Source organism: Rhinolophus hipposideros (assembly GCF_964194185.1).
Source record: "Rhinolophus hipposideros genome assembly, chromosome: 22".
Lineage (NCBI taxonomy): Eukaryota > Metazoa > Chordata > Mammalia > Chiroptera > Rhinolophidae > Rhinolophus > Rhinolophus hipposideros.
Genome location: NC_138068.1, coordinates 25,089,969 through 25,116,840, shown reverse-complemented (window position 1 = coordinate 25,116,840; position 26,872 = coordinate 25,089,969). Strand labels below are relative to the sequence as shown.

At 54.7% G+C, this 26,872-nt stretch overlaps 2 protein-coding genes across 24 annotated transcripts; one reads left to right on the top strand and one right to left on the bottom strand.

Moving 5' to 3' along the window:
* Positions 1–1,261: 1,261 nt before the first annotated feature.
* SLC4A11 (solute carrier family 4 member 11) lies at positions 1,262–13,099 on the top strand. 18 transcript variants are annotated; one of them, XM_081033900.1, is made up of 20 exons: positions 1,304–1,493; positions 3,309–3,350; positions 5,916–6,068; positions 6,193–6,242; positions 6,489–6,717; positions 6,798–6,882; positions 7,117–7,240; positions 9,113–9,328; positions 9,402–9,495; positions 9,606–9,731; positions 9,818–9,931; positions 10,018–10,150; positions 10,409–10,482; positions 10,901–11,162; positions 11,238–11,344; positions 11,432–11,600; positions 11,696–11,869; positions 12,071–12,266; positions 12,352–12,521; positions 12,658–13,099. In XM_081033900.1, exons 2-20 carry the CDS (start codon positions 3,320–3,322, stop codon positions 12,719–12,721), a joined length of 2,571 nt encoding a protein of 856 aa, XP_080890026.1. In that variant the 5' UTR covers positions 1,304–1,493; positions 3,309–3,319; the 3' UTR covers positions 12,722–13,099. The 18 variants fall into 18 exon arrangements, with proteins under 18 accessions (XP_080890032.1, XP_080890026.1, XP_080890029.1 ...); XM_081033916.1 differs by lacking the exon at positions 1,304–1,493 and adding an exon at positions 1,638–1,828; XM_081033914.1 differs by lacking the exon at positions 1,304–1,493 and adding an exon at positions 1,652–1,759.
* A 466-nt stretch (positions 13,100–13,565) lies between these two features.
* Positions 13,566–26,525, bottom strand: ITPA (inosine triphosphatase). 6 transcript variants are annotated; one of them, XM_081033923.1, is made up of 9 exons: positions 24,677–24,887; positions 23,813–23,900; positions 22,805–22,862; positions 22,647–22,711; positions 21,995–22,068; positions 21,142–21,173; positions 20,193–20,308; positions 17,512–17,588; positions 13,570–16,307 (listed from the first exon to the last, which is right to left on the bottom strand). In XM_081033923.1, exons 1-9 carry the CDS (start codon positions 24,772–24,774, stop codon positions 16,187–16,189), a joined length of 729 nt encoding a protein of 242 aa, XP_080890049.1. In that variant the 5' UTR covers positions 24,775–24,887; the 3' UTR covers positions 13,570–16,186. The 6 variants fall into 6 exon arrangements, with proteins under 6 accessions (XP_080890044.1, XP_080890049.1, XP_080890045.1 ...); XM_081033918.1 differs by lacking the exon at positions 23,813–23,900 and having other exon boundaries at positions 13,566–14,374; positions 24,677–26,525; XM_081033919.1 differs by lacking the exon at positions 23,813–23,900 and having other exon boundaries at positions 24,677–26,525.
* Positions 26,526–26,872: the final 347 nt, after the last annotated feature.

Sequence of the window (26,872 nt, the reverse complement as noted above, 5' to 3'; positions counted from 1 at the left end):
TTTTCAAGGGCTCAGCTCCTGCCCATCCCCAATCCAGCCATGCTCCCTGGGAAGTCAGCCTATCTGTTCTTCAGCCCCCCCTCAACCTCCTTCCTCCATCCCCATGACTCCTGGAGTCTGTGCCATGGGCTGGGGGTCTAGGTAGACGGCAGAGCAAAGGGGGTACCCAGGATGATCCTGTTTTTCTTCTCTCAGTCCCTGCTCACCCCAGGGAAAAGAGGCATGCAGCTAGGCAAGTCAGTCTACCCAGTTAGGTAGGTATCTTCCCCAGCGTTTTCTGCAGTTGTAGGGAGTGGGTGCTCAGGGCCATCTTAACCTTAAGCCATTCATCTGTCAAGAGGGGTACCCCATGGCTTTGCTTCTAATTTGTTCGTGTTTTGCTGGCCGGGGAAACTGGGTCAGCCTCGCTCATCAGGTCTGTGCTTGGGGCTTCCCAACGCTCAAGCATCCCTTGGGGATCTACCTTCACAGAGGTAGACCCCCTCTGCTTGCCCGGCCTGCACTCTTCCATGCCTGGGGGACAGTGACTGAGGACTCCGTCACAGCAGACGATGAGGTGGGGATCGTTGCTAGTGCTGGGGGTGCGGGGGTGGCAGTGTGGAGGGGATGAGGTGGGGGAACGGTAGGGGAGGTCTCGGGTCAATCCAGGGCCTGACGGTTGTGGAATCGGTTGTGGAATCGTTTGCTGAGAAGCCACCAAAGGTCAGGCCAGGGGGTTCATCGCATGGGCTGGACTGGCCGGACCCCATCGCAGCGCACGCCCACCTGCCCGCGCACACCACCACCTGCCCACAAAGACATTCAAGCTCTCTCCTCCTCTCCCCGCCCCACTCTCATTCATACTAGCAGGAGACAAGGCGCCAAAGAAGGCGCGTCCCCGGGCTGGGCTCCCGCCTGTCCGGGAAGGAAAATCGGGCCATCTTGGGAAGGAAAGAAACCGCGAGCCAAGACCTTGACCCAGGAGAAAGTCGAGGGCGCGACGAGGCCAGGAGAGAATCTACGAGGCGGGCAGCGAGCATACCCGACGCCGCCGAGCCGGGGGGTGGGGGGGAGGGGGAGCCGTGGGGGGGCGGTGGGCTCCGCGGACCAGGGCGTAGCCCAGGGGAGGCGCGCCGGCCCGTCTAGTTAGTCGGGGCGCGATTCCTGGAGGAGGAGTAGGAAGGTTTATCGCCTGAGCAACCGGGATGAATGCAGGGGGCGGGGCAGGCGGCGGGCTGGGCCTTGCCAGGGCCCCCTGCCGAGAAGAGGGGGCGGGCGCCCCAGGCGCGCTTAAAGCTGAGACGGAGAAGCCCTCCTCCAACTTGCCACAGTGGCTTGCTCCGTGGGTCTCTGGACTCATCGAGCTTCTTCCCAAAATTTAACCAGCTCCGCCCATCCCCTAACCCGGTGACGCCTGGGCGGGCGCGCGGGCCAGAAGAAACCAGGTCTACACGTTCTGGCTAAGTTGCCACGCGCTCCCGGGAGCAGACCGCCCGGAGTGGACTGGAACGCCGGTGAGGGCTCAGGGTGGGCGGGCGGCACCCATCCCAGGGCCACGTGGCCTCCCGCGCCGGTGCAGGCCGTCCGAGCGGCATTAGGACCCGGGCGCGGCGCGGGGGTGTGTCGCCAGCTTCCTCTGCTGGCCGGGCGGAGACGCCTGGTTTGGGGTCCCAGAGCTCCGAGTGAGGATCCCGGGCTTGCGCGCGTGTGTGCAGCCGGCGGCCGATCGCCAGGGCCATGGCCGGGGCCACCAGGCACGTGTTCCATCTCCAGCCTTGCGGTGGGTGCCTGAGCCGGCAGGCGCGGCTAACGAGCCGTCGGGTCTCGGTGGCGAAGCCGTGCTAGGCGGGTACGCCGAGCCTCCGGGCACTGGGATACCGCCGCCTGCGGTGGCCAGGGCCATCGTGAGCCCGGGGGTCGTGGGAGCTTTCAGGCCAGGGGAGGATCCAGGGGGTGAGTTCAGTGGAGAGCAGTAGGAGTCCGGGTGGGTACACGGGTGGTGGAAGGAGACCCAGAGACGGCTTGGTGGGCACTGCGCGCTGGATTAATGCTCTGCAGCGCCGCCTTGAAATTCTTTTAAGTTTTTGAACCAATGAGGTAGCGAATGGAGGGCTTCGGGGCTTGGAAGTGAGCTAGGCGGAGCTGTGGGCTCCTTAGCACCCGAGCGCTCGGCGAGACCCGGGCACGCTGCCGCCTCCGAAAGCTTCATTTCACCTTCTGCCTGGACACCTCCCGCTGCGCGGAAGCCTGCGTACTTAGTGGTCCCTGGCCCTCTGTCCCCTGCGCGACTGTTGCATTCTCCCCCTCGCGGCTTGGACACCTGAGAGCCAGCCCGGGGTTTGTAAGACATTTTCCGGCACGTGGGGTGCCCATGATGAGAGTAGGGCGTGCACCACTCCCGCCCTCCAGATCCAGATTACACTGGCCTTCTGCCCATCCCTGAGGCCTCGGGTGCTGGCTTTACTGCCCCCGCGCCTCCTTTCTAGATGCAGCCCGGGCTTCCGCCCCGCGTGTCAATCCGCATCTTGCCCCCCGACCGCCAGGGCCTCTGAGTCTAGAAGCGCTTTCCTCTCGTGCACGCGACCACTCCTGGGGCTTCCTTCCTCGCACAGCGCGGCACAAACAGCCAAGACCATCCGGGGCCCGGCGCGGGGAGCGCGCACGGCTTCCCCCTCCCATCTCCCTTGAGGACCAACGGCTCCCCCTCCCAGAAGGCCCCGGACTTGGGTGGCCGCGTAGGGCAGGAAGCCGTTGCCGGGTCAGCCCAGGTGTCTCACGGGCGCGTCAAGTTGGGGGTGGCTGCATGTGTGATGGATGTTGATGACCGCCAGGACCGTCGTGAGAATGAGAGCAGCAACGTGCAGGGAGGAGGGCTCCAACTCAGGTGCTGGGCGTGGCAGCCAAGGAGCAGCAGGACTGGGAGGCTGACTCCTACCGGGAGGGTGGAGGCAGCCACCTCCCTCCAATCCTGGCGGCCCGAGCTGTGTTCCACAGCCAGCCAGCGTATCCTGCATTACTTCACGGGGTACTCTTTAAATTACTCCTGGAGAAAACTTGCTGAGAATGGCTCCCCTCCTCTGCTTTCCCACCTGGGCAGACCCTAGGAAATGGGCTAAAGAATAACTGGCTTGGCTTCCTCTAGTTCCTCAAGAGGACCCTCCCTAGTATTGTCCCCTGTTCCTTTTTGTCTAAGGTTGGCTTCGTTTGGGTCCCCAGGAAGGCTAAGAAGAAATCAGCAGGGTTGGTGTGGGGTGGAGAGCAGAGGGGTGCCAGAGACTGTCTAGGACTGGTCCACGGAGCTGGTAACAGTTGTTTGGCTTCCCTTGCAGAAAACTCTTCCATGTCGCAGTGTGCCTACCCTGAGGATGCAGGTGAGTACCTTTTAGGTGTGTGTGTGTGTGTGTGTGTGTGTGTGTGTCTGTGTGTGTATGGAGAGAGAGAGAGCTCCTTGGTCAAAAGTCTATAGGGGACCTAGTCCATCCAATTGGATGCCCATGGCATTGGCCACCTGTCTGGCCCTCTGCTGGTGCTGGGATGCTTTTGGATCCTACCCTCCAGGAGGTTGTGATGTGGTCAGAGAGGCAGCTAACACTGCCCTGGACACTGGCAAGGCTCTAGTGTCCAGCGGTCCTGCCAGAGGGCAGGCTGCTCCTTCTATATGGACCATCTGGTGATTTCACATGGTTCACTTTTACAATGCCCTGGTTATCTGACCAGCCTTAGGCCAAGTGTTATGGATGTCCACCTCCCTCAGTCCCTACCTAGGCCTGTAAGGGAACGGCTGCCATTGTCCCTCTAAAGAAACCTAACTCTGCTTCGTGTCTGGGCTGGGTCTGTGCTGCCTCTCCTATGCCCAGACCCTGGCTTGGGAGCTGTCTTGACCATCAGGGGTGTTTAGTGGGACAGTGGACAGAGTGATGTGCTCTTCCCCAGGGTCTCCAGGATGTGACCACTGCATGTGCCAGGCTGCTGGCGGGCAGGTTAGCTATGTATGTGGCTGGGCTATAGGATGGAAGGGGGGACATGGCATCCCAGGAGCCTTGCAGGGACCTGGTAGTGTCAGCTGGGCAGGTCCTAGGGAGAGCCCAGTGTATGGGAGAAGGCACAGGGGAAGAGTGGGTGCTAGTGGGGGGGTGACAGAGGGGAGGCTGGGACAAGTTGGGGCTGGAGACCTAGGTGGTCTAAGCAGGCTTGGAAAGGAGTTTTTCATGAACATGAGCTCCATGACAAAAGTAGGGAAGGGCCTCTTTTGACCTTATACCATGTTTCCCTGAAAATAAGACCTAGCCGGACAATCAGCTCTACTGCGTCTTTTGGAGCAAAAATTAATATAAGACCAGGCATTTATTATATTACATTACATTACATTACATTACATTATATTATATTATATTATATTATATTATACTGGGTCTTATTAATTTTTGCTTCAAAAGACGCATTAGAGCTGATTGTCCGGCTAGGTCTTATTTTCAAGGAAACACTGTAGCTCTGCTCTGGGCTCTGGGTACAGTGCAGGCCTGGGCCTGGGGGTCACCACTCCTTGGCGGCTTTGATAAGGGAGGCCTAGCACCTCCTGCTCAGAAGGGGCCCAGGCTGAGCACAGGATGACATGCGGGTAACGGCCTGGGATGTGCAGAGGAAACCGGTGGGTGGGAATGGAAGTGAGTCAGGGTGAGTCACTGCCTGGCAGGTGTTAGCGTGCTGCTGACCCTTCCCTGTCATCGCACTGGTGTTAGGCATTGGTGGGGTCTGGGCTACAAAGATCCCTTTCCTAGGGGACCGCCACCAAGTGATGAACCTTAGAGGATCCACAGTCAAGCAGTGGCACCAGCTGGGCCAAGAGTGAGGCAGGGCCCTAGGGAGACTTGCCAGAGGGAGAAGTTTCTGCAAATCTTGAAGACGGCTCTCCGGGGGCCCTCCACTCAGAGGATAGGAGCTGGCAAGGCTGGGGTGCTGGCCTACTGGCCTGAGGAGTGAGAGAGATCGAGATAGGGAGTGGGACTGGGCCTGAGGGGTCAGGGATCAGGACAGGGGTAGCAGGACTGGCTCAGACTGTAATCCCAGAAGCTGCAGGGAGTCCCAGCAGGGCTTGGAGAGGATCCGAACATTTGTACCTCACCAGGAAGCTTTCCTATAGGAGGGAGCCTGTGTTGTGGGGCAGTTGCAGGAACTGAGAGGCAGACCAGGGCAGCAGGCTTTGTGCTCTGGGAGTCCCAAGCGCCATGACGTGCCCCTCTCCCACCATGGGTGCTGGGCTCAATGGGGATGGGGCCCAGATGAGGCCTCCTGCAGTCCCACCCCCTGTCAGTCCCTGGCTCTTTCTTTGACTCTCCTGCTTCCTGGGGCTTATCTGTTGTCTGGATCTGGTTTCTCAGCCTTGATACTTTGACCACAGGTCTTTTCCAGGAGGAGGTGCTCTAAGATTTTGTGCCAATGAGGTGGGGAGGGAGCGGGTCTGGATACCGCAGTGCCTCTGGCTTCCCTTGGACCCATCTAGGTAGCCAGGCAGGTCTGGGTCCTTCACCTGGAGGTTCTGGGAGGGCAGGGATCAGGCCATCCTAACCGCATCATTGCCCCATGTGCCTGGCCCAAAGTGTGTGGGATGAACATATTTTTCTCTAGCTGAAGGAGATGCATGGGTCAGAACAGTGCAAGGCCCTAGTTCTGCAGCTGAAGAATGTTGGAGAAAGTCACTGGGAGGGGGCTGCCAGACAGCTGCCATACTATGAGGGGAACAGGCCAAGACGACGTCCTCTGCCTAGCTGGGCCTGAGGCTGCCTTCCAGGCCACCAGAGGCCTCTGTGACCATTCATGGAGAGAGCACCGAGCGGGACAGCCAGGGTGCCCTTTGAGCTTGACGTCCCTCCTGGGGTGTAGCACTGACGGCCAGGCCCTCTTGGGGGGGTCTCTCTTGGTGGTGGTTGGGTCTCCAGGCTACCTCAAGTGTGATGTGGATGATGCGTCTGAAACCCATGAGGAGAGCCTGGGGGAAGAGGCCTTCGACACCGTCAACTCCTCCATTGTGTCTGGCGAGAGCATCCGTTTTTTTGTCCACGTGAACCTCCAGGTGCAGCCCAGCCAGGCTGGTATGGGGGTTGTAGCAGGGGGGCACGAGGGGGGCGGGACTGGGGACCGGGCGGTACGGCCCCGCTCCACCAAGAGAGGCCTGGAGAGGTGGGTGGCACCCTGAGCCCTCTCCCTTTTCTCTAGCCGAGAGTGAACTGCCTGATGGCTGCGGGCTCCTGCACACGTCGCGAAAGGTAAGTGGCCCATCTGCAGGACAGGAGACATTCGGTCCTGGGCCGCTAGTTGGTGGTGCAGGTGGCTGCTCCCCTCTCGAACTACACAGGGATTCGCACTAGCCCGAGGCCTATCTGCTGAGGCCATCCCTCCGGGAAGGGCTTGTTGGTGCTGGTGGGCGGGGCCAGTCGGGAGCCACCACTGGAGGGGAGGCCCAGGCAGTGACAACAGGTGTCACTCAGGGGCCTGTGTGGGCTTGCTCACAGTACCTGAAGTTAAAGAACTTTGAGGAAGAGATCCGCGCGCACCGCGATCTGGATGGCTTTCTGGATCAGGCCAGCATCATCCTGAACGAGACGGCCACCTCCCTGGACGATGTGCTGCGGGCCATGCTGCTGCGCTTAGTCCACAAGCCCAACACCGAGCCTGACTGCAACGTGGACCTGCTCATGGCCGTGCTCTTCACTGATGCCGGGACCCCTATGGAGGGCAAAGGTAAGGCCCTTTTCCCCCCCTGGGTGGGGAGGTCGAGGAGGCCCTGGCTGAGCCTCCTACCTCCCCCACCCTGTCCTCAGCAGTCCACCTGCTGTCGGATACCATCCAAGGAGTCACGGCGACAGTCACAGGGGTGCAATACCAGCAGTCATGGCTCTGTATCATGTGAGTTGCCAGCACATGTGGCCTCCCTATGGGTCACCTTGGAGCTGGGCATCCCATGTCCCTGCGGAGGCTGGCCCATCCAGTTTCGGGGGAGAGGATGTGAGCACTCCGTCCCATTTGGTCTGTTTTTCTCCCTAATAGAAGTCACGGGGGGTCAAAGTTGGGTACTCCAGGTGGGCTCCCCCCGCCAAGGGTGGCAACTGTGTGCTGTGTGCCCTCCCCTGTCCCCGCCAGCTGTACCTCGAAGTCCCTACTGAAGCGGCACGTGTGCATCAGCCGCCTGGTTCGCCCCCAGAACTGGGGGGAGAATTGCTGTGAGGTGCGGTTCGTCATCCTGGTGCTGGCCCCACCCAAGATGGTGAGGAGGGGCGGGGGGCTCCGCCTCCTGGGGCGGGGAGGCTTCCAGGGGACCTTGCTCTCTCTTTTTTATTTATTTTATTTTATTTTCTTTTTAAAGATTTTATTGGGGAAGGGGAACAGGACTTTATTGGGGAACAGTATGTACTTCCAGGGCTTTTTCTTTTTTTTCCAAGTCAAGTTGTTGTCCTTTCAGTCTTAGTTGTGGAGGGCGCAGCTCAGCTCCAGGTCCAGTTGCCTTTTCTAGTTGCAGGGGGCGCAGCCCACCATCCCTTGCGGCAGTCGAACTGGCAACCTTGTGGTTGAGAGCCCGTGCTCCAACTGAGCCATCCAGGAGGCAGCTCAGCTCAAGGTGCCGGGTTCAATCTTAGTTGCAGGGGGCGCAGCCCACCATCCCTTGTGGGACTCGAGGAGTTGAACCAGCAACCTTGTGGTTGAGAGCCCACTGGCCCATGTGGGAATCGAACCCGCAGCCCTCGGAGTTAGGAGCATGTTGCTCTAACCTCCTGAGCCACCGGGCCGGCCCCTTGCTCTCTTCTTGGGGCATCTCTTCCATGTGCTGGAGGACCCTACAGTCTGCGCCGCTGAAGGTCTCATTTCCACACTGTCCCTTCATCTCGGCCCTCCTGGGTTTCTCTAAAGCATCCTTGCCAGGTCCTCATCAAGTCCTCACTTCCCCAGAGGTTTCCCGAAAGGTTGTATTTTTTCCCTAATTGAGAAGAGATGCTTTTAAAAATTGTTATTCAAACACAGGCATTTCTTTGGCCTTCCCTGACCTAACCTTCTTCTAGTTGGCTGATTATGATTTGTTGGCCAAGGATTCTCTACTCCTTGGGCCATTTACCTCCTGGTCAGGGGCATCTTGCTTTTGTGGGGGCTGAAGCTGATACAATTTGGGTAGTCTTCTTTTAAGGAAAAAGATTTAAACATCATCAATAAAAAATGGCTAGGGCCCCTCCTAAGAACACTTAAACTTCCATTAGCTTCTTGCTGTTTCTGCCCCTGCTTCTGTTGCAAACCCAGAGCGTGGCATGGCCCCCTTCCCCAGGCTTTCTCTAGGCCAAGGGGGTGCTGAAGGGACTGTCCCTCACAGGGATTTCATAGGCCTGGTGAACCTCCTCAGATGTTACTGTGCTGGTGAGAGAGGAAGGGCATTTAGGGCAGTGGGCCACTCCTGGGTCAGCAGGAGTGACAGCTGGCAACATGACCAGAACGGTGGAAGGCACAGTACGCTGAGGGCGGAGTGGCTTTGACTGGTGCCTTGGGACAGGCCAACCAGCCCGATACCTGTCTCCTTGGGAGAACAAGCCTATTCTAAAGCTAACAGAATAGCACAATGTCTGCAGTGCAGCCCCGGGACTATTGCTTTGGGCAGCATGAAGGAGTGGACACTGCCCCCAGGGGACCTGGTTTGGGGAGGTGAGACAGGTTGCCATGGTGCAGGCTGGACACTGAGTTGGACAGGGTTGACCTTGGCCAGGCAAGAGGAACGAGGGCTGATAGACCAGCAGACAATGCAAATGCCACAGGTGAAATGTAGCTGTGTGAACATTTTTCTCCATTGTTGCGATTTCATTATGCACAATGACACAGCTTTGGGTCCCTTTGGATAAGACCAATACCTGAGTTTATGAGAACTCATGAGTTTATAATAAAATACTGGATTGATGGCAGTTCTAGTGATCGGCTGACTTGGAAATAAGGGCAGTATCCACTCATGCTTGAACTTTGGAGGATAAAACAGCTGCCCATTCACGGGGAGAGTGCCTGCCACGTGCTTCAGAACATTTGTGCAAGCCAAGGGCAGGGCAGGGTGCTCTCCGCTGTGCAGGGGCTGCAGATGTGATTTCCACATCCCCACCCCTACTCCCAGAAAAGCACCAAGACTGCAACAGAGGTGGGGCGCACATTTGCCACCATGTTCTTGGATATCACCTTCCGCCAGAAGCTTCTGAAGACCCGCACGGAGGAAGAATTCAAGGAGGCCCTAGTACATCAGAGACAACTGCTCACCATGATGGACCAGGGTCAGACCCCCAGCTTAAAGAACTACAGCATAAGCTCCATCTGCATCCACAAATCCCAGCAGGTATGCGGAGGAGGTGGGCCTGGGCGGGTGGCTCTGAGCACAGGCCACAGAGCTAACAGGCACCCTGTCCCAGCCCCTGCAGCACAAGGACTTCTTCCCTGTGGGGAAGGGCATCCGGGAGGATTTCGCCCGCAGGTTCCCCGTGTACTCACTGGACTTCACTGACGGTACGTGGCCCGGGAGTCCTCCCGGACTCGGCCTGTGGCTCAGACCCCAGGACGACATGTGTGCCTGTCCAGCACCCCAACACACTCTCCGTCCTGTCCCCCATTCCTAGGCATTATTGGGAAAAACAAGGCTGTGGGCAAATTCATCACCACCACCCTGTTCCTCTACTTTGCCTGCCTCCTGCCCACGATCGCTTTTGGGTCCCTCAACGATGAGATCACATATGGGGCCATTGGTGAGGGGCTGGGGGCTGGAGGCTGGTGGGGAGTGCTGGGTGGCACCCAGGGCTGTGGTGCCCAGCTGACACTCCCACTTCCTCAGATGTGCAGAAGACCATTGCTGGGCAGAGCATTGGAGGCCTCTTGTATGCACTCTTCTCCGGGCAGCCGCTGGTCGTGCTGCTGACAACCGCGCCCCTGGCCCTCTACACCCACGGTGCAGTGGGGGTTGCGGCGGGGCGACAATGCCCGAGACCCCTGGCCCCGCCTGGCCCTGACTGTCCTCCCGCCCGTTGCTTGCAGTTATCCGCGGCATCTGTGATGACTACGGTCTGGACTTCAACACCTTCTACGCGTGGACGGGCCTGTGGAACAGTTTCTTCCTGGCCCTTTACGCCCTCTTCAACTTCAGCCTGATCATGAGTCTCTTTAAGAGGTGACAGAGCCTTCCCTGAGCTGCTGGGACCCCTGAGCAAGACGGAGACCAAAGCTGGGGATCTGGGTCAGCCTTCATGCCAGCCTCTGAGGCCCTGTAATCTTCTGGGGGGCGGGGTGCCACACTATCACTGCCCCAAAGGGAAAGCCTGGGACTGGTCTTTGTGGCAGGAGGAGGTGGGAGGCCGCGCTGAGGCTCGGGGAAGCCTCCCCCTCCACCACTCACCCTTATCTTATGAAGCATCTCATACCCTGGCAGGTCGACAGAGGAGATCATTGCCTTGTTCATTTCCATGACATTCATGCTGGATGCTGTCAAGGGCACGGTAAAAAGTGAGTGTCTAGCCAGTGACCACTTGCTACACAGGAAGCTGAGTTAAGATAGGGAGCTACAGGCTGTGATCAGGGCAGCCAAGCCGCATGCAAGCTGGGGCTGCTCCCATGGTCCATGGTGCTCTAGGAGCCATGACTGCAGCCCCATGTGCTGGGGGGTGACAGGGCTGCCTCAGGCAGGATCAGAGGCACTGGGCCAGGGGTGACGTACCATCAGAGACCAGGCAGGGGTGGGGTGGTGGGTGGGTGGACATGTCGGTGGGGTCCTGGCTGGCAGAGAAGGGCAGCTACCCCCACCATCCCTCCGAGATGCCATGCCCCTCCTCCCCTCAGGGCCCCTCCATCCCACATCCAGAAGGAAGCTGGGCCCCAGTCTCCTAGAACCCAGATGGCTGAGCCTATTGGCCTGTGTCCACAGTCTTCCAGAAGTACTATGGCACCAGCCACGGGAACCACAATGCAGATCACATCTCCGTGGTGAGCCTGCTGGGTCTCGGCACCAGCCTCAACACTAGCTTCCACACTGCCCTCAACACCAGCCTCCTGGCCAACCCGCCAGAGCTGACATCAGTGAGCAGCCGTTCTGCAGAGCACCCAAGCCGGGAGACTGCCGTGCTCAGCCTCCTTATTATGCTGGGTACGCTCTGGCTGAGCTACACCCTCTACCAATTTAAGAAGAGGTAAATGGGGCCTCGGAGCAGGGGAAGGGGATATAAGCCCCAAGACCATGCTGATACACCGACCTGCATCTGCAGCCCCTACCTGCACCCCTACATGCGGGAGATCCTGTCAGACTGTGCCCTGCCCATCTCCGTGCTCACTTTCTCCGTCATCAGCTCCTATGGCTTCTGGGAAATTAAGAGTGAGTTGGGAAAAAACCGGGCCAAGGGTGGGGTGGGGTGCTCCCATAGAGCTGCAGGCTAGAGCAGGGGTCTGCACCCTGCTGCAGTGAGCAAGTTCCGCTACAACCCCAGCGAGAGCCTATTTAAGATCGCTGAGATGCAATCGCTGTCCCTGGGAGCCATTGGCAGTGCCATGGGCCTTGGCTTCCTGCTCTCCATGCTGTTCTTCATCGAGCAGAACCTGGTGGCTGCCTTGGCTAACGCACCAGAGAACAGGTTTGCAGGGCTGGGTAGGGAGGGCTGAGCAGGGTGCCCCACCCCCCAAGGGGCCAGCAGGGCTCTATCCACACGTGCCCATCTGTCTGCTGCAGACTGGTGAAGGGCACGGCCTACCACTGGGACCTCCTGCTCATTGCCATCATCAACACGGGGCTGTCTCTGTTTGGCATGCCCTGGATCCACGCTGCCTATCCCCATTCCCCGTTGCACGTCCGGGCACTGGCTGTGGTGGAAGAGCGTGTGGAGAACGGGCACATTTATGAGACGTGAGTGTGAGAACTGTGTGTGCCTCGATACCTGAGGCACGAGTTGTGTGGACCATGAGGTGGGGCAGCCCCTGGCCACACGTGACCTAGGGAGGGAAGTGGCCCTGAAGTACCCTAGCCTGGGAACTGGATGTGACCTGAGGTGGGGCATGGCCCTGTGGCCCAGGGCCGGAGGTGATCGTGTGCTCCCGGGCCATGCAGGATCGTGAACGTGTGGGAGACGCGGCTGACCACCCTGGGGGCCAGCATCCTGGTGGGTCTCTCCCTCCTGCTGCTACCTATGCCGCTGCAGTGGATCCCCAAGCCCGTGCTCTACGGCCTCTTTCTGTACATCGCCCTCACCTCCATTGACGCCAACCAGCTCTTTGAGCGCATGGCCCTGCTGCTCAAGGACCAGGTGAGCATCTGAACCTGAGCGAGGGGTGTGGGTGGAAGATACTGCGCCAGCGGACCCGCCTACACCCGGTCCCTGCTCCCCACAGGCCTCGTACCCGCCCACCCACTACATCCGGAGGGTGCCCCAGAGGAAGATCCACTACTTCACAGGCCTGCAGGTCCTGCAGCTGCTGCTGCTCTGTGCCTTTGGCATGAGCCCCCTGCCCTACATGAAGATGATCTTCCCCCTCATCATGATGGCTATGATCCCCATTCGGTATGGGGAGACGAGGGCGGGCTCTGCGCAGGGCCAGCCGGGTGGGAGTGGGAGTGGCAGGGCTAGGGTGGTGCCCTGTGCTTTCTCCGATTCAGCGCTCATCTTCATCTTCCTGCCTATTTCCCCTCTCCTCTAGCTACAAGCTGTTGCCCCGAATCATTGAAGCCAAATACTTGGACGCCATGGATGCTGAGCACTGAGCCTGACTGGCAGGCCCTGGCCATCCCCCGTCTGCCCCGCCCTGTGGGTCTTCCCAGGCTGGCTCTGTGACTGTGGGGAAGCGTGGGTGTCTTTTGGGGTGTTGCTCTATGCTGCACCCCCTCACAGCTGTCCCAAAAGGCCCAAGGCATCTGGGCCTTGTGGGGGTTCTTTGGTGTGTGCCTGCACCTCTCCCCATCAGCCTTTTGCTTTGGGTCAAGAACACTGCTCAGGGCAGCTTCTGTCCAGGGTGGGACTAAGCAGGATGGATTTTCTTTTGATAAAAGAGTCAGATGCCTGAAAGAGAAACCATTTCCTTGATTGTGTAAGGAACTCGCTGTACGCATACTAGAGAATAAAGCTCCTATTTCTATGCTTCTATGTGTCGCTTCCATCACTGCGGCCCCACCCCGTCCCAGCTTCTGAAGGCCACGTGAGGGCCCTCGGGAGGGGGAATGAAAGGGACTGATGTTGGTTGAGAACCATCTGGGCTGTCACCTCCAACTCCACAGTGGATGTTGGCCCCACAAGGAAATGTGGAAGATCCAGGAGGGTGCCAGGAACGTGCAGGGGAAGTGTTGTGGGAATATACACGAGAGCCCTTAGAGGACTTGGCCAGTGAAGAGCGTGGCTGGTGTGGAGAGATCAGCAGGCTGACAGGGAAGGGCCCTAACACTGAGGCAGCTACAGAGCAGCCTGACCAGAGATTGAAAACAGGTTTATGTAGGTCAGTCTGTTGGCTGGATTCTAGAATTTGTACAAGGTGTGACAAGTTCCCGAACTTGTTGCAATGTTGTTGCTAACCTCTTTGATATCAGAGGGATTATTATGAATTTGTACCAACTGGACAAACGGTTCACCAAGTTTATTATTTGGAAGTGCTGAAAAGGCTGCATGAAAAAAGTTAGACGACCTGAACTTTTCGCCAATTCATGGCTCTTGCATCACGACAATGCGCCAGCTCACACAGCACTGTCTGTGAGGGAGTTTGTAGCCAGTAAACAAATAACTATTGGAACATCCTCCCTACTCACCTGGTCTGGCCCCCAATGACTTCTTTCTTTACCCAAAGATACAAGAAATATTGAAAGGAAGACATTTTGATGACATTCAGGACATCAAGGGTAATACGACAGCTCTGATGGCCATTCCAGAAAGAGTTCCACAATTGCTTTGCAGGGTGGACTAGGCACTGGCGTCAGTGCACAGCTGCCCAAGGGGAGGACTTCGAAGGTGAGCGCAGTGATATTCAGCAATGAGGTGGGTAGCATTTTTTCTAGGATGAGTTTGCAAACTTAGTTGTCCAGCCTCGTATGTAGGGGGCGTGGCGTGCAGCAGGGACTGTACACTGCACCATGGCAGTGCCAGTGAAGATGGACGTGGAAGAAACCAGATGGCAGGATGTGTGTAGGGACTGGTTTGATGGAGTGGAGAAGGCGCCATGTTTGTGGCTTGGTCATTTGGTGGTTGGCCAGGGTCCACGACAGTGGCAGGAGGCAGCAAGGACTACAGATCGGATGCCGGGAAGCAGCGGTGGTAGGCAGAACGGCTGGCTCACAGGCATCCCATCAATCACCGTGCAGGACTTTGTCTTGACAAATACACCACAGACCGAGGGAACAGATGAAAGGACTGTAGGTCTGCTACATCTAAAACTGAAAAAGGACTAATATCTAGATGTACAAAGAATTGCTGCAAACCAACGCAGACAGTGACTCTGATAGAAAAGAGGCAGAGGCTGAATGGGAGAGGGGGCAAAACAATAACAGGGATGGCAAGAGATGCTCAAACCCGTCCGTAGTCTAGAAACGTAACCCAACAATTGAGATGGCATCTTCTGCTTGGGAGATTGACAAAAATCAGAAGGCTGGATGGATGGTGAATTGAGAGATAGGGGAGCCCTCATGCACTAATAAGAGAAGTGGAGACTGGGGTGCATGCACATCTAGACACCTTACCCTTCAACCGAGCAGTGCTGTTTGTGGGGATGGGTAAAGTTAAAAAAGGGGGACAAAATTTCCTGTGCACCCAGGACAGAACTCGGGGGATGGAGCTAAGTAGCAAACAGAGGGCTGCCCTGGCCCAAGCTGCATGTATCCACCCCACTCATGGGGCATGTGACCCTTCTTTGGGGCCCCCTCCCCTGTAGCCTGAGTGTCCTCTGTGGGCGGCCACGTCCAGAATCACCAGATGAGGAGCAGGCAGGCCCCTAGCACCCCACGTCAGCCCCAGGCAAACACCACTCATCACTAAGGAGACAACTCAGGAGGCTGGGCTCACCCATGGTGGCTTCCTGGGGAAATAACCCGGCTGGGCCTCACAGGCAAGAGGGGAGCAAAGGAATGATGTCTGTCCTCACCCACAGGCACTGATGCAGTTTAGGGGAGAAAACAAGGGCTAAACCGAGGCCCCAGGCAGTGCTGCTAGCAGAGGAACAGGACCTGGAGGGGACGTTCTCCAGAGCTGGAGTGACCTGTTAGCTTGGAAGACACCACCCCACCCCCACCTGCTGTGCACTAGCTTTTCCGAACATCCTCAGGGCTGGGCACCTTCTCCGCACCGGAGACACAGCTGCAGGAAAGGCAAGGGAGCCACCCCAGGCTCCCAAAGTCCCTCCCACAGGACGGCTTCACAGGGCACAGTGGGGGCCGGGGGCAGCTGAGCTGGGCCTCCTGAGGGGATGGGAGGGCCCAGGGCATGTCAACCGAACCGGGGTCAGGGACTCCATCCTGGTCCCGCCATAAAAACGAACTTGACGTTATCATCACAAGCTAATGTTTGAGCTGCTCTAAAGTACATATAACTACACCAAGCAAAAGCACAACTCGCCCCCAACCCGGTAACCACCATGGAGGCCAGCTGGGCAGTGGTATCACTTGACAGTTGGGTGAGCAGCATGGATCTGGCATGGAAAAGGTCAACCCACAATCAAGACTTGAAGAACAAAAAGAAAGCCACAGCACTCCAGCCAGCAAAGGCATGTGAACACCCTCGGACACAGCGCTGCCTTTGATCCCCCGACCGCCCCCCCATGCCTCTTCCCCAACCTGAGAGGTTCCCTGCTTCTGCCAAAGGGAACAGGAGACAGACACCTGCCCTGGGCAGGTTTCAAAGCAGATACATCCAGTTTATTTTGTAGTGCCTTCCAGAATCTTTATTTGCTGTATTTTAAAAACGCTAAGACTGTGTGGTTCTTTCTCAAACTCTCAATCCTGACAAGGCCAGTTTAACACTCAAAGGCCTTTCAGGATCCCAGGCTGGAGGTTGTAGGAGAGGCCACTGAATCCCCAAGGGGAAGACAACGGTTGGTGTCCCTTGCCCAAAGCCTCTCCAACAGAGCCAGCTGCTCCTCCAGACTAGTGAGGCTGTCAAGTCTCAACACTCCCAGGAAGTGGTACCCCTGAAGGACGGACTTGGAGGGGTGCCTGCCTGATGGGGGAGGTTTCAGGCTAGCCTTCCCCAGATCCCTAGCCAGTGTGCTCATCACCCGTCCTGGGAGTCAGGCCGCCAAAGTATTCCTGCAGCTCCCGAAGGGCCCGGAAGCGATGGGAGATGGCATTCTTCTCAGCTTTGGGCATCTCTGCATACCTAAGGGGCAACAGCAGCAGCTCAGAGCGGAGGGAGGCCAGATCAGGGAGGGTGTGCACTCTCCACCCCAACCCGGAGCCCAAAGTTCAAGGAGTTTCCAAGAAAGGGTAGTGGGGCTACCAGCTCCTGGCAGCCAGAGTTAATGTCTTAAAAATCAGATAGTTTTAAATTCTCCTATAGGTAGAAACCCACATTAATGAGTGTGGAAGGATATTAAACTTGATCCAGTATCTCCAAAAGTAATCAAGGGAAGCCAAGGACAGGGGGATGAGCTGCATGTTTGATCAGCTTTGTCATCTGTTGACAGGAAGCAGTGGGGCCTGACAGAGCAAACACAGCACTGTGGGGGAGCAGCGTGGGACAGCAGCCAGCGGCCTGTCCTCCATGCCAGGACTCCAGTGCGGTGAGAATCCCACACCCCAGTGGTGGATTTCAGATCTGTGCTGTCCAGTATGTGGCCACTAGCCACATGTGGCCACTTAAATTGAAATCAATCACAAATGAATAAAAAGAATTTCAGTGCCTCAGTCGCCCTACCCCATTTTAAATGCTCCACAGCCACATCTGGCTGATTGCTACTGCACTGGACAGCACAGATGTAGGACACCCCTGTCACCAAAGAGCATTCTGGGACAGTGCGCTTTCCTGTTGTCCTCAGCCCTGTCTGGCTATTGTAAGGCCTCAGGCCACACTCCCTAAGGCCCTTCACTCCCAGCCTGGAGAACCTGACTCCAATAATGGTCAACACGTCCTGTGTAAATAACGGGGGGGGGGGGGGGGGGGGTGTTAGTGTCGAATATTGAGAACACTCGCCACTGCAGGGGGTTAATGTGGTGCCTACCGAAGGCTGCAAAAGTGTTACCATTTTTCCCAACTAGATGGGGGGAGTCAGACGATCCTACAGAACTGTCAGGTATATACTGTCAAGCCAAAGTCAGAGGGGAGGCACCGAAATCACACAGCTGCTCTGCAGTGGGCTGGGGCCCAAGCCCAGGGTGCCCAGCTTCGCCTGGCCCCTCCCCCACCATGGACTGAGCCATCCAGATTCCTTGCGTCCACCCCCGCAGAGCTGCCTTCAGCTGGAACGGCGTCCTCAGAGCCTGCCCACGCCCTTATCCGCGTGCCTGCGCTTGGGCGGGTGCTGACGGAGCTCAGACCATGGCTAACCCGACCCCACACCCCCAGAAGAAACTGGGTTCCTTACGTCTGCTCGTATCCATCAGGCTGAAAGCAGGGGTCCCAGCCAAAGTCACGGCAGCCTCGGGGTACCACAATCTGGCCCTGACAGAGGAAAGGGGGACAGGTGTGTCACTGGGCCTGGAGGAGACGCACCAGAAGGAGGGCAGTGGCCAGTTTGAGTTTATGAATTTGGTTAAATCCTATTTACTAAAAATAGATTGTTTCAAAGGGTCCACGGTACCTGCATATATTTGCTAAACAAATAAATAAAATACACAGCTGGACAGGGAGGAATCATATACTTGACACCCCTGGGGCCACCCTCCCTCTCTACAGTTTTGACAAACTGACCTGTTGAAGGAGTCAATTGTGAAAAAAATGACAGAAAACATTTTCTTCTAATGGGAAGCTGAGGGCCCTAAACTTTGCAGACAAGCCCTATGTCTGCTACTATTACTGCATTTCTCAAGATGCAAGGGAGGGCCTAACAATAAAGTGAAATAACATAATAGAAATTACTTAGCACAATGTTCAGTGTATAAGTGAGCTTAATAAACACTGGCTGTAGCAGGCAAATTACAACAAGAGAATGTTACCAAGAGAACCAATTGTAGTCCAGTGTCACGAAATGTCATGTCGCCATGAAAGCAACAATAACAAAAAGATAAAAAACTAATTTTAAAAATATGAGAGGTAGTAGAGGACGGGGATTAGCCACATTAAATGCCAAGTCATTCAGACCAAAGGCAAATTCTGCTTCTGCTAGTGGGGAGCTGTGTGACTGAGGCCAGTTACAGAACTACTCTGAGTCACGTCCACCTAACACATCGTTTTGAACATCTGCAGTGAGGCAGGGAGTGTTCTCAGTACTGGGGTCACAGCAGGTCTCGCCTTGCCCTCGTAGAATGGATGTCTTAAGTAAAACAGGTATCAAACCAATAAACAAATTAACGATTACCAAACACAAGGTGCCTTAAAGGGAACAAACAGGGGGCTGGACTCAAGAACAGCAGGATGAGGAGCTCAGGGAAAGCCTCAGGGAAGGAACATTGGCCACATAAAGGGGAAAGAACATTCCAGGCGGAAGACACAGCCAAGACCCTGAGATAAGGGCTTGGCATATGTATTGCTGGAAGGACAATGTGGTTGGTTTCAGAGAGCTCAGGTGAGGAGAGAACATGAGAAAATAGAGTCACGTTGGATAAAGTGGGGGCTGGGAAGCAACAGAGTGCATGAAGCAGCAAAAGCTGGGGAGACAATAGGGAATGGTGGGGACTGCGGAGACCAGCCCTGATAGCAGGGCCTGTGGTTGTTCAAACTTCTGATTTTTGAGAGAACATTTCTGTGAAAGTAGCAGACCACTACAACTCACTTTTTAAAATTTAACCAGGCGGGGGGTTATCACTTGGTGAGGAGTGTAAATGTCTAATTATTACATTGTTTTGTACACCTGAAACTAATTAAAAGAAAAAAAAATTTAACCAGGCAATTATGATCCAGCAAATCCACTTCTGGGTATATATCGAAAAGAACTGAAAATAGGATCTCAAATATATTTGTACACCCATGTTCATAGCAACATTATTCACAATAGCCAAAAGGTGGAAGCACTCTAAATGTCCATCAGTGGATATACGAATAAAGAAAATGTAGCATATACATAGTGGAATATTATTCAGCCTTAAAAATGAAATTCTGTCATATGCTACAACATGGATGACCCTTGAGGACATTATAAGTGAAATAAGCCAGTCCCAAAAAGACAAACACTACAGGATTCCACTTATATAGTGTCTGAAGTTGTCAAACTCTTACAAACAGAAAGTAGAATGGTGGTTGCCAGGGGCTGGGGGAGGGAGGAAAGGGGAGTTGTTCTATGGGTATAGTTTCTATTTTGTATGATGAAAAAGTTCTAGAGCTCCGTTGCACAATAGTGTAAATACAGTTAACACTACTGTACTATACATTTAAAAATGGGGAAGGTGGTAATTTTTATGTTTTTTACAGCACGCACATAAGAAATCTAACTAGGCAGGGCAACACCATACACATCTGTGGTCAGCCCCTGGTGGAGCCCCTAGGGTGGGGCTTTGTAGGCTACAGTGGGACTCTGGGTTTTTTCCTGAGCAAAAGGGACAAAGCAGAGCAGTGATATGCCAGAGGGTACACTCCTGCCACAAGAGGGAAATGGAATGGATGGGCAGGGGGCGGGGGTGGGTCGGGAAGGTGGACCTGTGAGAAGCAGCTGAACCTAAGGTAGGCCTGGGGTACTGAAGGGCAGCTGGGGAACAAATCAGTTGGGGGAAGAAGATTCTGTATGAGCATGAAAAGTTGGAAAGGCTGGAAAATATTCAAGGGAAGCTGCACCCTCAACAGTACATAAGGAGATTCAAGCTTGGAGAAGCCTGGGCTGTAGACGTAGCTTTGGGAGGTGTCTGCTTCTCAGGAGGACGTAGTGCTGACCGCTGGGTGCACCAGGTCTCAACAGCTGTGAGCCATCAAGCGATTTCCCCGAAACACTAGTCTCAGGGGTCAGATTTCGGGATTGACAGCGCCTGTGTGCCCGAGGGCGGGTCTGGGCAAAGTCCTGGGAACTAATTCTGGCCCCAGGGGCCTTCTCTACCACTTCCCACAAGACCCTGGGCCGCCGGCTCGAGTAGCAGCGCCCTCTGGCGGCATGCGGGGGGAACCAGAGTGGGTACGCACCGAGGTCCGGCCCCTAAACAGGCGCACGGGCTCACTTGGGTCCCCAGTGCTGAGTGCGAATGTGCAGAGTGCATAGGCTGACTTGTCCTCGAACCCGGCCAGAAGTTGGTGGAGACCTGCGGATGGGATGCAGTGAGGGCTCAGCGCAGTCAGTGCTGACCAGCCGTACTCCCCATCCCGAGGCCCAATTCTGGATTGGGCGCGAACATGCCAAATTGGGAGGCTTATACACATCATCAGATAGGGACTTTAATCCTTGAAGTTGGGTGATGGGGACAGGGGGTTCATTATTCTTTTCTAGTATTGTTTGACGTGCTCGTTAATTTTGTTTTTGTTTTTAAACTTTTATTTATTTCAAGTGTTTTTCCAGGACCCATCAGCTCCAAGTCAAGTAGCTGTTTCAATCTAGCTGTGGAGGGCGCAGCTCGCAGTGGTCCACGCCGGGATGGAACCCGCAACTGTGTTGTTAAGAGCACCGCACTCTAACCAACTGAGCTAACCAGCCGCCCAATGTGAAGTGCTTTTAGAAGCACATAAAGAGGGAACTTTTTGCTTGCAATTGTGGGTGACAGGGTATGCATTGCTGGAGCCCAGGAGAGAAAGCCCTCCACCCCCCAGGCCAGGCCTGGCTGAGCAAGGACGGGAAAGCAGTCAGTAAGGCCAGTCGTCTCAGCCACAAGCAACTACAGTCCCTTTGTCCCTCAAACTCACAGCTCCTACCACCCCTTTCCCATCCACTCCTCCCATATCTCAGCACTCCCTGGACCCAGGTGTGCAGGGAAAGTGTAAGCTGCAGGTCATAGGTGGGGAAATTGAGGTGAACGGAGAGGCTCCATGGTAGGGGCTGGAACCTGAGATTCCTGATTACTAGTTGGGGCTTCTCCCCTAGACCACCTCTGGATCCTCAATTCCCAAAAAAATCTAAAGGAAGAAATAAAGGGGATAATACCTTCAGGCTTTAACTTCTCCAGAAACCATTTTCTGCAAGACAAATAAAGGCGAGTCAGACACCAGGAGCAGATGGATCTTCCAACCACCTTCTTCTCTGGGTTTCGCCCCGCCCCCCAACCGTCCCAGGGATTAGAGCCCTGGGACAGCCAATGGGATATGATAAAGAATGTCTCAACTCAAAATGAAGAGAAATCATCCAATAGGAAAAAGGAAATGGAGGCAAACAGGCAATGCACAGAAGAATCAATAATTAAATTGTAAACGAAGGCCTCAACCTAACTGGTAATTAGGGAAATGCAAATTAAAACCACATGTGATAACATCTCACACTCGCAATATTGCAAATATTAAAAAGTCGTAATACTCAGTTCTGGTGAGGATATGGAGCAATGCATACTGTAAGTGCTATGGCCTTGGCAAGCACATCGGCAACCCAAAAGTTAAAGATAGATATCCAAGACCCAGCAACGGGTATTCAAATAGGGGTATTTGTACCCTAGAGATACACATGAATCTTCTAAGGGGTTCCAGGGCACTGGATAGTTTTAAGGAAATCCATTTTCGGATCTCAACTTCCTTATTTCCTCTTTCCTAAAATTGATCTGCCCATGAATGTACCTCTCCAACACGTGGGTTCCCCTTGTCCATCTCCACTTACACAATCACATTCTCACACTTTACAAAAGAAAGGCATGCCTCTCTCCCATCCCTAATCCTCCTTCAGGACAATCTGAAAAAAATTGGTGTTCATGCCAAGACAGTGAATGACCGGCAACGTCAAGTAACCAATCATTTCCAAGTTCAGGTGATTCTGTGGACAGGGCCCTGCAAGGGGGTGGGGGAGCACTCACATGTAGGGGCCAGGGAGGCCCCCGAGGGCGTTGAAACACAGACACGTGTCCTCCACCAGTACAGGCCCCTGCACCTGCAGCGCAAGGAAATGCAGCCCTGAGACCTGCCACGAGCAACAGGCCCTGCCGCAGCCCTGAATTCCCGGGCCACCCAGGCTGGGACCAGGCCCACAGTTAGCAGGTAGAGGTCCACCTGCTATGGGGACAGCCCTTGTCTAATCTCTTATCTTCATTTTAGAGATAGGGACACCAAAGCCTTGGCAGGTTGTAAAGCCCACTCCAGGCACAGCAACAGGAGAGCTGGGATTCATACCTAAGCAGCCCGATCCTTCAGAAAGTGCTCTTTCTCAGTCCCAGAGACATGACTGCAGGAGTGGATATGTGTGGGGAGAATGCAGGGGCTGGAATGTATGTATCGGGGAATTGGGGAAAGAGGATTATGTACGCGGTGGTCTGGGGAGATGCTATGCAGTCACGACTGAGAAAGAAAGGCAGTATTCCAAGGCCAATGTGAACCGACCCCCGACTAGCTAGGCCTGGGCAGGTCCTAAACTGTGCCCACCCTATTGTTCTCCACTCATTCCCAGCAGGTACAGGCCCCAGAGTCACAAGGACAAGAGACGTGAGTACAGGACACGTGCAGAGCAAGCACCTGGCGAGCTGCTTCCTTACACTTCTGTATGGAAATCTCGTCAGGCTCTCCCTGGTACTCCGGCACTTATTGGGGAAACAGACACACAGAGAGTCAGGTCACGAGCAGACAGTGGAATTGAACCATCTTTTAAAAATAAAACAAAACAAGAGACATACGGTCAATTTTCTGTGCCACCAAAATACACGGAAACTTATCTCCCAGAATCTGAATGACCTGTTCCAAAATGAAAGAACATTTATCACCATGTGTTAACGATTCCCCATTACTACACAAACTGTCATCCACCATTTTCATCAGGTAACTCTCCTGCCAGTCCCATAAAACTTACCATGGTAGGACATGAGCCTCACCCCATCCTTCAGGTCAGCTGCCTCATCTCACTCTCCTACTTCAGGTCTCTGTTCATGCTAACCGCCCATTCAGAACACGCTCTTCCCTTCTCAATGCTCCCAGAAACCCTACCTATCTTCCTAGGCCAGGAATCCTCTATTAGGTGTTACCCAGAATCCAGGAGGTCTGTGAACTTGGGGAAAAAATAACTTGTGAACTTGGGATGGGGAAAATAATTCCTCTTTATTTTCAGTAACCACTAGCTGAAATTTAGCATCTCTTTCAATGGTGGATATAGAAAACAAGCCAAAGTAGCATTAGCAGTTCCTGGGACATTTACACCTATTAAAATCACAGATGTTGTCATATCCCTTTACAGTTATAGCAAATATCTCAAAATAGCATTTACAATCCTCACTATTTTAAAATTATGGTAATTACACAGACTGCTAGATTGAATCCTTTCATATATTAATAAAATAGATGTAACTGATCACAAATAATTGTAATATTTTGAAACTTCTACTTCAACAATTTCCTTTGTAACTGTGATTTTCTTTTGTACATTTAAAACTATTTTTCTGAGAAAGGGTCCATAGGCTTCATCAATCTGCCAATGGGGTATCATGAGATGATGGAGTTAAGATTCCCTGTTCTAGGCCAGCTTTTATCAGCATAGGGCTCTGGCACCGCAGGCCACCCTGTCCTGACACAGAAGTGCCATCAGTCCCTTTGCTGTAGACAAATGAAGGGTCCCCTAATGACTGCACCCCACTGGTCTGCCTCAGACATACCTAGTGGGTGTCATACTGATTCCCGACACAGGACCCCACCTGCTTGGCCATGGCTGACCCAGCAGGGACAAACCCTTGACCCAAGCAAGGCCAATCAGAGCTAGTGTCTGGCAGAAGTCTCAATGCCTCCTCCACGACGAGTAAAGGAAGCAGAAAAAGCCAAGTAGGAAAAGGGATGATCATCCAGAGAGAACTACACGGACAGGACAGCCCCTAGAGAGACTCAAGTCCTGTGGGACACCGTCACATTGTACTTGCACAAGAGTCAGTTGCTGGTTTATATGAACTCCTGGTGTCTCTATTATTTGCAGCCAACGACGTTCCCTCAACCTCCAGAATCCTCACAGCTAACCACAAAGTTCATGTAGGCAGGAACTTCGGATGCACTGTCTCCTTCACTCCTCCTCTCATCATCTCATCATTTCAAAGATGCGGAAAGAGGCTGGGAGAGGCTGAGGACCACATTTCAGGACGGTGATGGGCCGTAGACAGCTCAGGTTGGATGCCTGTCTCACGCCCTGCACCGACCCTGCCACCCCCGGGCCAGCAGCGCGTTCTGGATTAGCTCTAATAGAGGGTCGGGGGTCTGGGTTTGGAGTCTAGCTCAATAAGTGCCCTTTGAGACAGATGCTAAGACACCCGCCACTCCTTCGGCTCCCCCAGCCCCATGAGCTCACAAGCCCTGTGCCCCCAGCCGCCCCACTCGGCACACGCAACCGTCCCACTCCGCGCAGTCCAACTCCTTTCACACACCCGGGTCTGACCCAACCCGGCGGGCCCGGCTCTCCGTTCCCACTCGGCGCCTCCTCCCGCGAGCTCCCCTCCGCCTGGATGGCCCTTCTCTCCACCCTATCCCCAGCTGGCCCGGCCACAGGCTACCCCCACCCCCAGCCCGCCCCCCACCTCCTGGCCGGCCTCCCACATCGTCCCGGCACCTCCTCCAGCTTCTTGGCGTTCCCCGTGACAAACACGATCTTCTTCCCCGCCAAGGAGGCCGCCATGGTGAGCCCAGGTCCCCTCGCGGCCCGCGGAAGGCCCTTCTCCTCGAGTTGCAGGCACTTCCGGGGGGCGGCGGAAGGGGACGGCTCGGCCTGTGAGCCCGGGAAAGGCAGCGCTGGGGCACCGGCGCGCGCCGCGTCCGGCGATGACAGCTTCAGCGCCTTCGGGGCGGGTAGGGCGCTCCGGGCGCCGGGAGTCTTGGCTCAGACGCCCGGGGAGCAGACTGCCCTTGTTCCGGATGAGCATCCTGGGGCGCGGGGCGCTGGAAGAGAGGAAAATGGTGCGGACCTCTGCGCCCGAATGCAGCGGTCTTTCTGAGAGTGGAGGTTGAATGCTCCGACACCAAGGGACGCTGTCTTCAAGGACCAGAAGAGACCATCCCAACCACACGCCGCACCCGCGCTTTCGCCCCTCTCTGGGACAGGGGCAGCGAGGGAAGCAAAGAACCTCCGAGGCTGGTAATGAGCAGGCACCTCCAAGGCCGTCTTTAAGAACTGTTTCCTGCTGGGCGAGGGCTCCCAAACCCGGGTCTTTACCCTGACCTCACCTTCAGCCCCGCTCCTTTAGCTCTTCCTTGCCCGCCAGCTCTGAACTCCTTGACTGTGAATTTACACGGGATACAGCCTAAAGCAAGCCCGGTCTTTTCACCCATCTCCCAGTCCTTGGGACTTAAGTATTTTGATTCCCTCATCCCTCCAGCCTCCCAAATTCATCGTCCCTTCTCTGTACCGTCGCAGCCAGAGCTTTGCATCCTAAACACCGCAAAGAGTAGAATGTGCTCCCAGCCGAACCACCTGAGCGACGGGCCTGCTGACTTCTCCTTTGGGCAAGTCCCCTGTCTCCCTCCTCCAGGGACTAGGTAACCAAGGGTTAACAGCAAGGGCAGATTCAGGGCCAGCTCTACTAGCGAGGCGATGTCACAGGAGTATCAGTATACTAGATGTGCCTCGATGATTTATTTTTCTTTATGTTAATGACTTCTGATAATCTTGAATTTTTTTTAGACCCTAGAATTTGTCCTTAGGGAATTTAAAAAATTCCATGCTCTCTAAAAACTTTGCTCAATGCCCATAGCGGGAGTACTGCACAGGCCAAAAGGCTTTACCGTGTCCTGGGGCAGGTCCTGAAGTTTCTGGGTCAGGACCCTTTACACACTGCGATTTCTGAGGCTCCTTGGAGTTGATTTGTAAGTAATGGGTTAGATTCAGGGAGTGGGAAGCCCTCCCTCTGTCATCTGTCTTCCTTCTTCATGAAGTCATAGAGAATCCCCAGGGAAGTGAAGGAGCAGAAGAGGTTTCTCTCATCAAAGCTGACCTGGCTGTTGAAAGCTTCAGCTACAGCCTTAGGCTAGGAGGAGCTTGCCAGGAACTGAGTACAGGCGCGTCATATACCACAGACAAGTACCGTGTGCTATGGTTAGTGCAGTGACCTTGGGAGCACTCGGGTGCTGGGAGAACTATCTAGGTTGGGGAGGCTGATCAGTCACACACAGCAAGCTGTGAGAGCTCACAGAGGGTTATTAAGCAGGGAGTACTGTCAATGGATATTCACTTTAGATAGACCTCACTCGAAATCTGAAGGCCTTGGAGCCCAAGAACTTGGGGGAAGGGAGGAGATATGTGAATACCCAAATTGTATGCAAATGTTTGTGTATGTGTGATGTTTAGTTAGAACTCTTGGTTGCAAGTGACAGAAATCCTGTTAGGCAACAATAAAATAAAAAATAAATGTACTGATTGGTTCTCTTAATTGATAACCGAACCTATAAAGAGAGTCACGTTCTTAGTTGCTCTGAACAGAAAGGAAGGGAATTGCATCAGTCATTCACTCATTGATTAAATAGAGTATTCTAGAACTGAAATATGTGAATTTTTAGCTCGGTTAGCAAGGACTATGACTAGAAATCTCTTTGGAATTACACTCCCTTCAATTGTGAGGGAAACCCAGTTAAGCAAAGGTTGATTCTTGTTCTCAAAGGAGCTTATCAGGTCCTGTCAATTCTACCTCTTAAATAGTTGTTAAATCAGTCCCCTCCTTTCCATTCTCACTGCTACTGTCTGGAATGCAGCCCTATTCTGTTCTTACCTGGACCCGGACAGC

Bases quoted from the DNA above. Each gene is read 5' to 3' on its own strand.
- ITPA (XM_081033918.1), bottom strand. From the start codon at position 25,018: ATGCTCATCCGGAACAAGGGCAGTCTGCTCCCCGGGCGTCTGAGCCAA. The intron at 20,309-21,141 runs GTATTATCCCCT...TCCCATCCGCAG, and splicing joins GGAGAAGTTAAAGCCTGAAG to GTCTCCACCAACTTCTGGCC. The intron at 14,375-17,511 runs GTAAGGAACCCA...GTCCTTTTTCAG, and splicing joins CCTGATGGATACGAGCAGAC to TTTTAGATGTAGCAGACCTA.
- SLC4A11 (XM_081033899.1), top strand. From the start codon at position 5,660: ATGTTGGAGAAAGTCACTGGGAGGGGGCTGCCAGACAGCTGCCATACT. The intron at 11,163-11,237 runs GTAAATGGGGCC...CTGCATCTGCAG, and splicing joins CTCTACCAATTTAAGAAGAG to CCCCTACCTGCACCCCTACA. The intron at 11,345-11,431 runs GTGAGTTGGGAA...ACCCTGCTGCAG, and splicing joins TGGCTTCTGGGAAATTAAGA to TGAGCAAGTTCCGCTACAAC.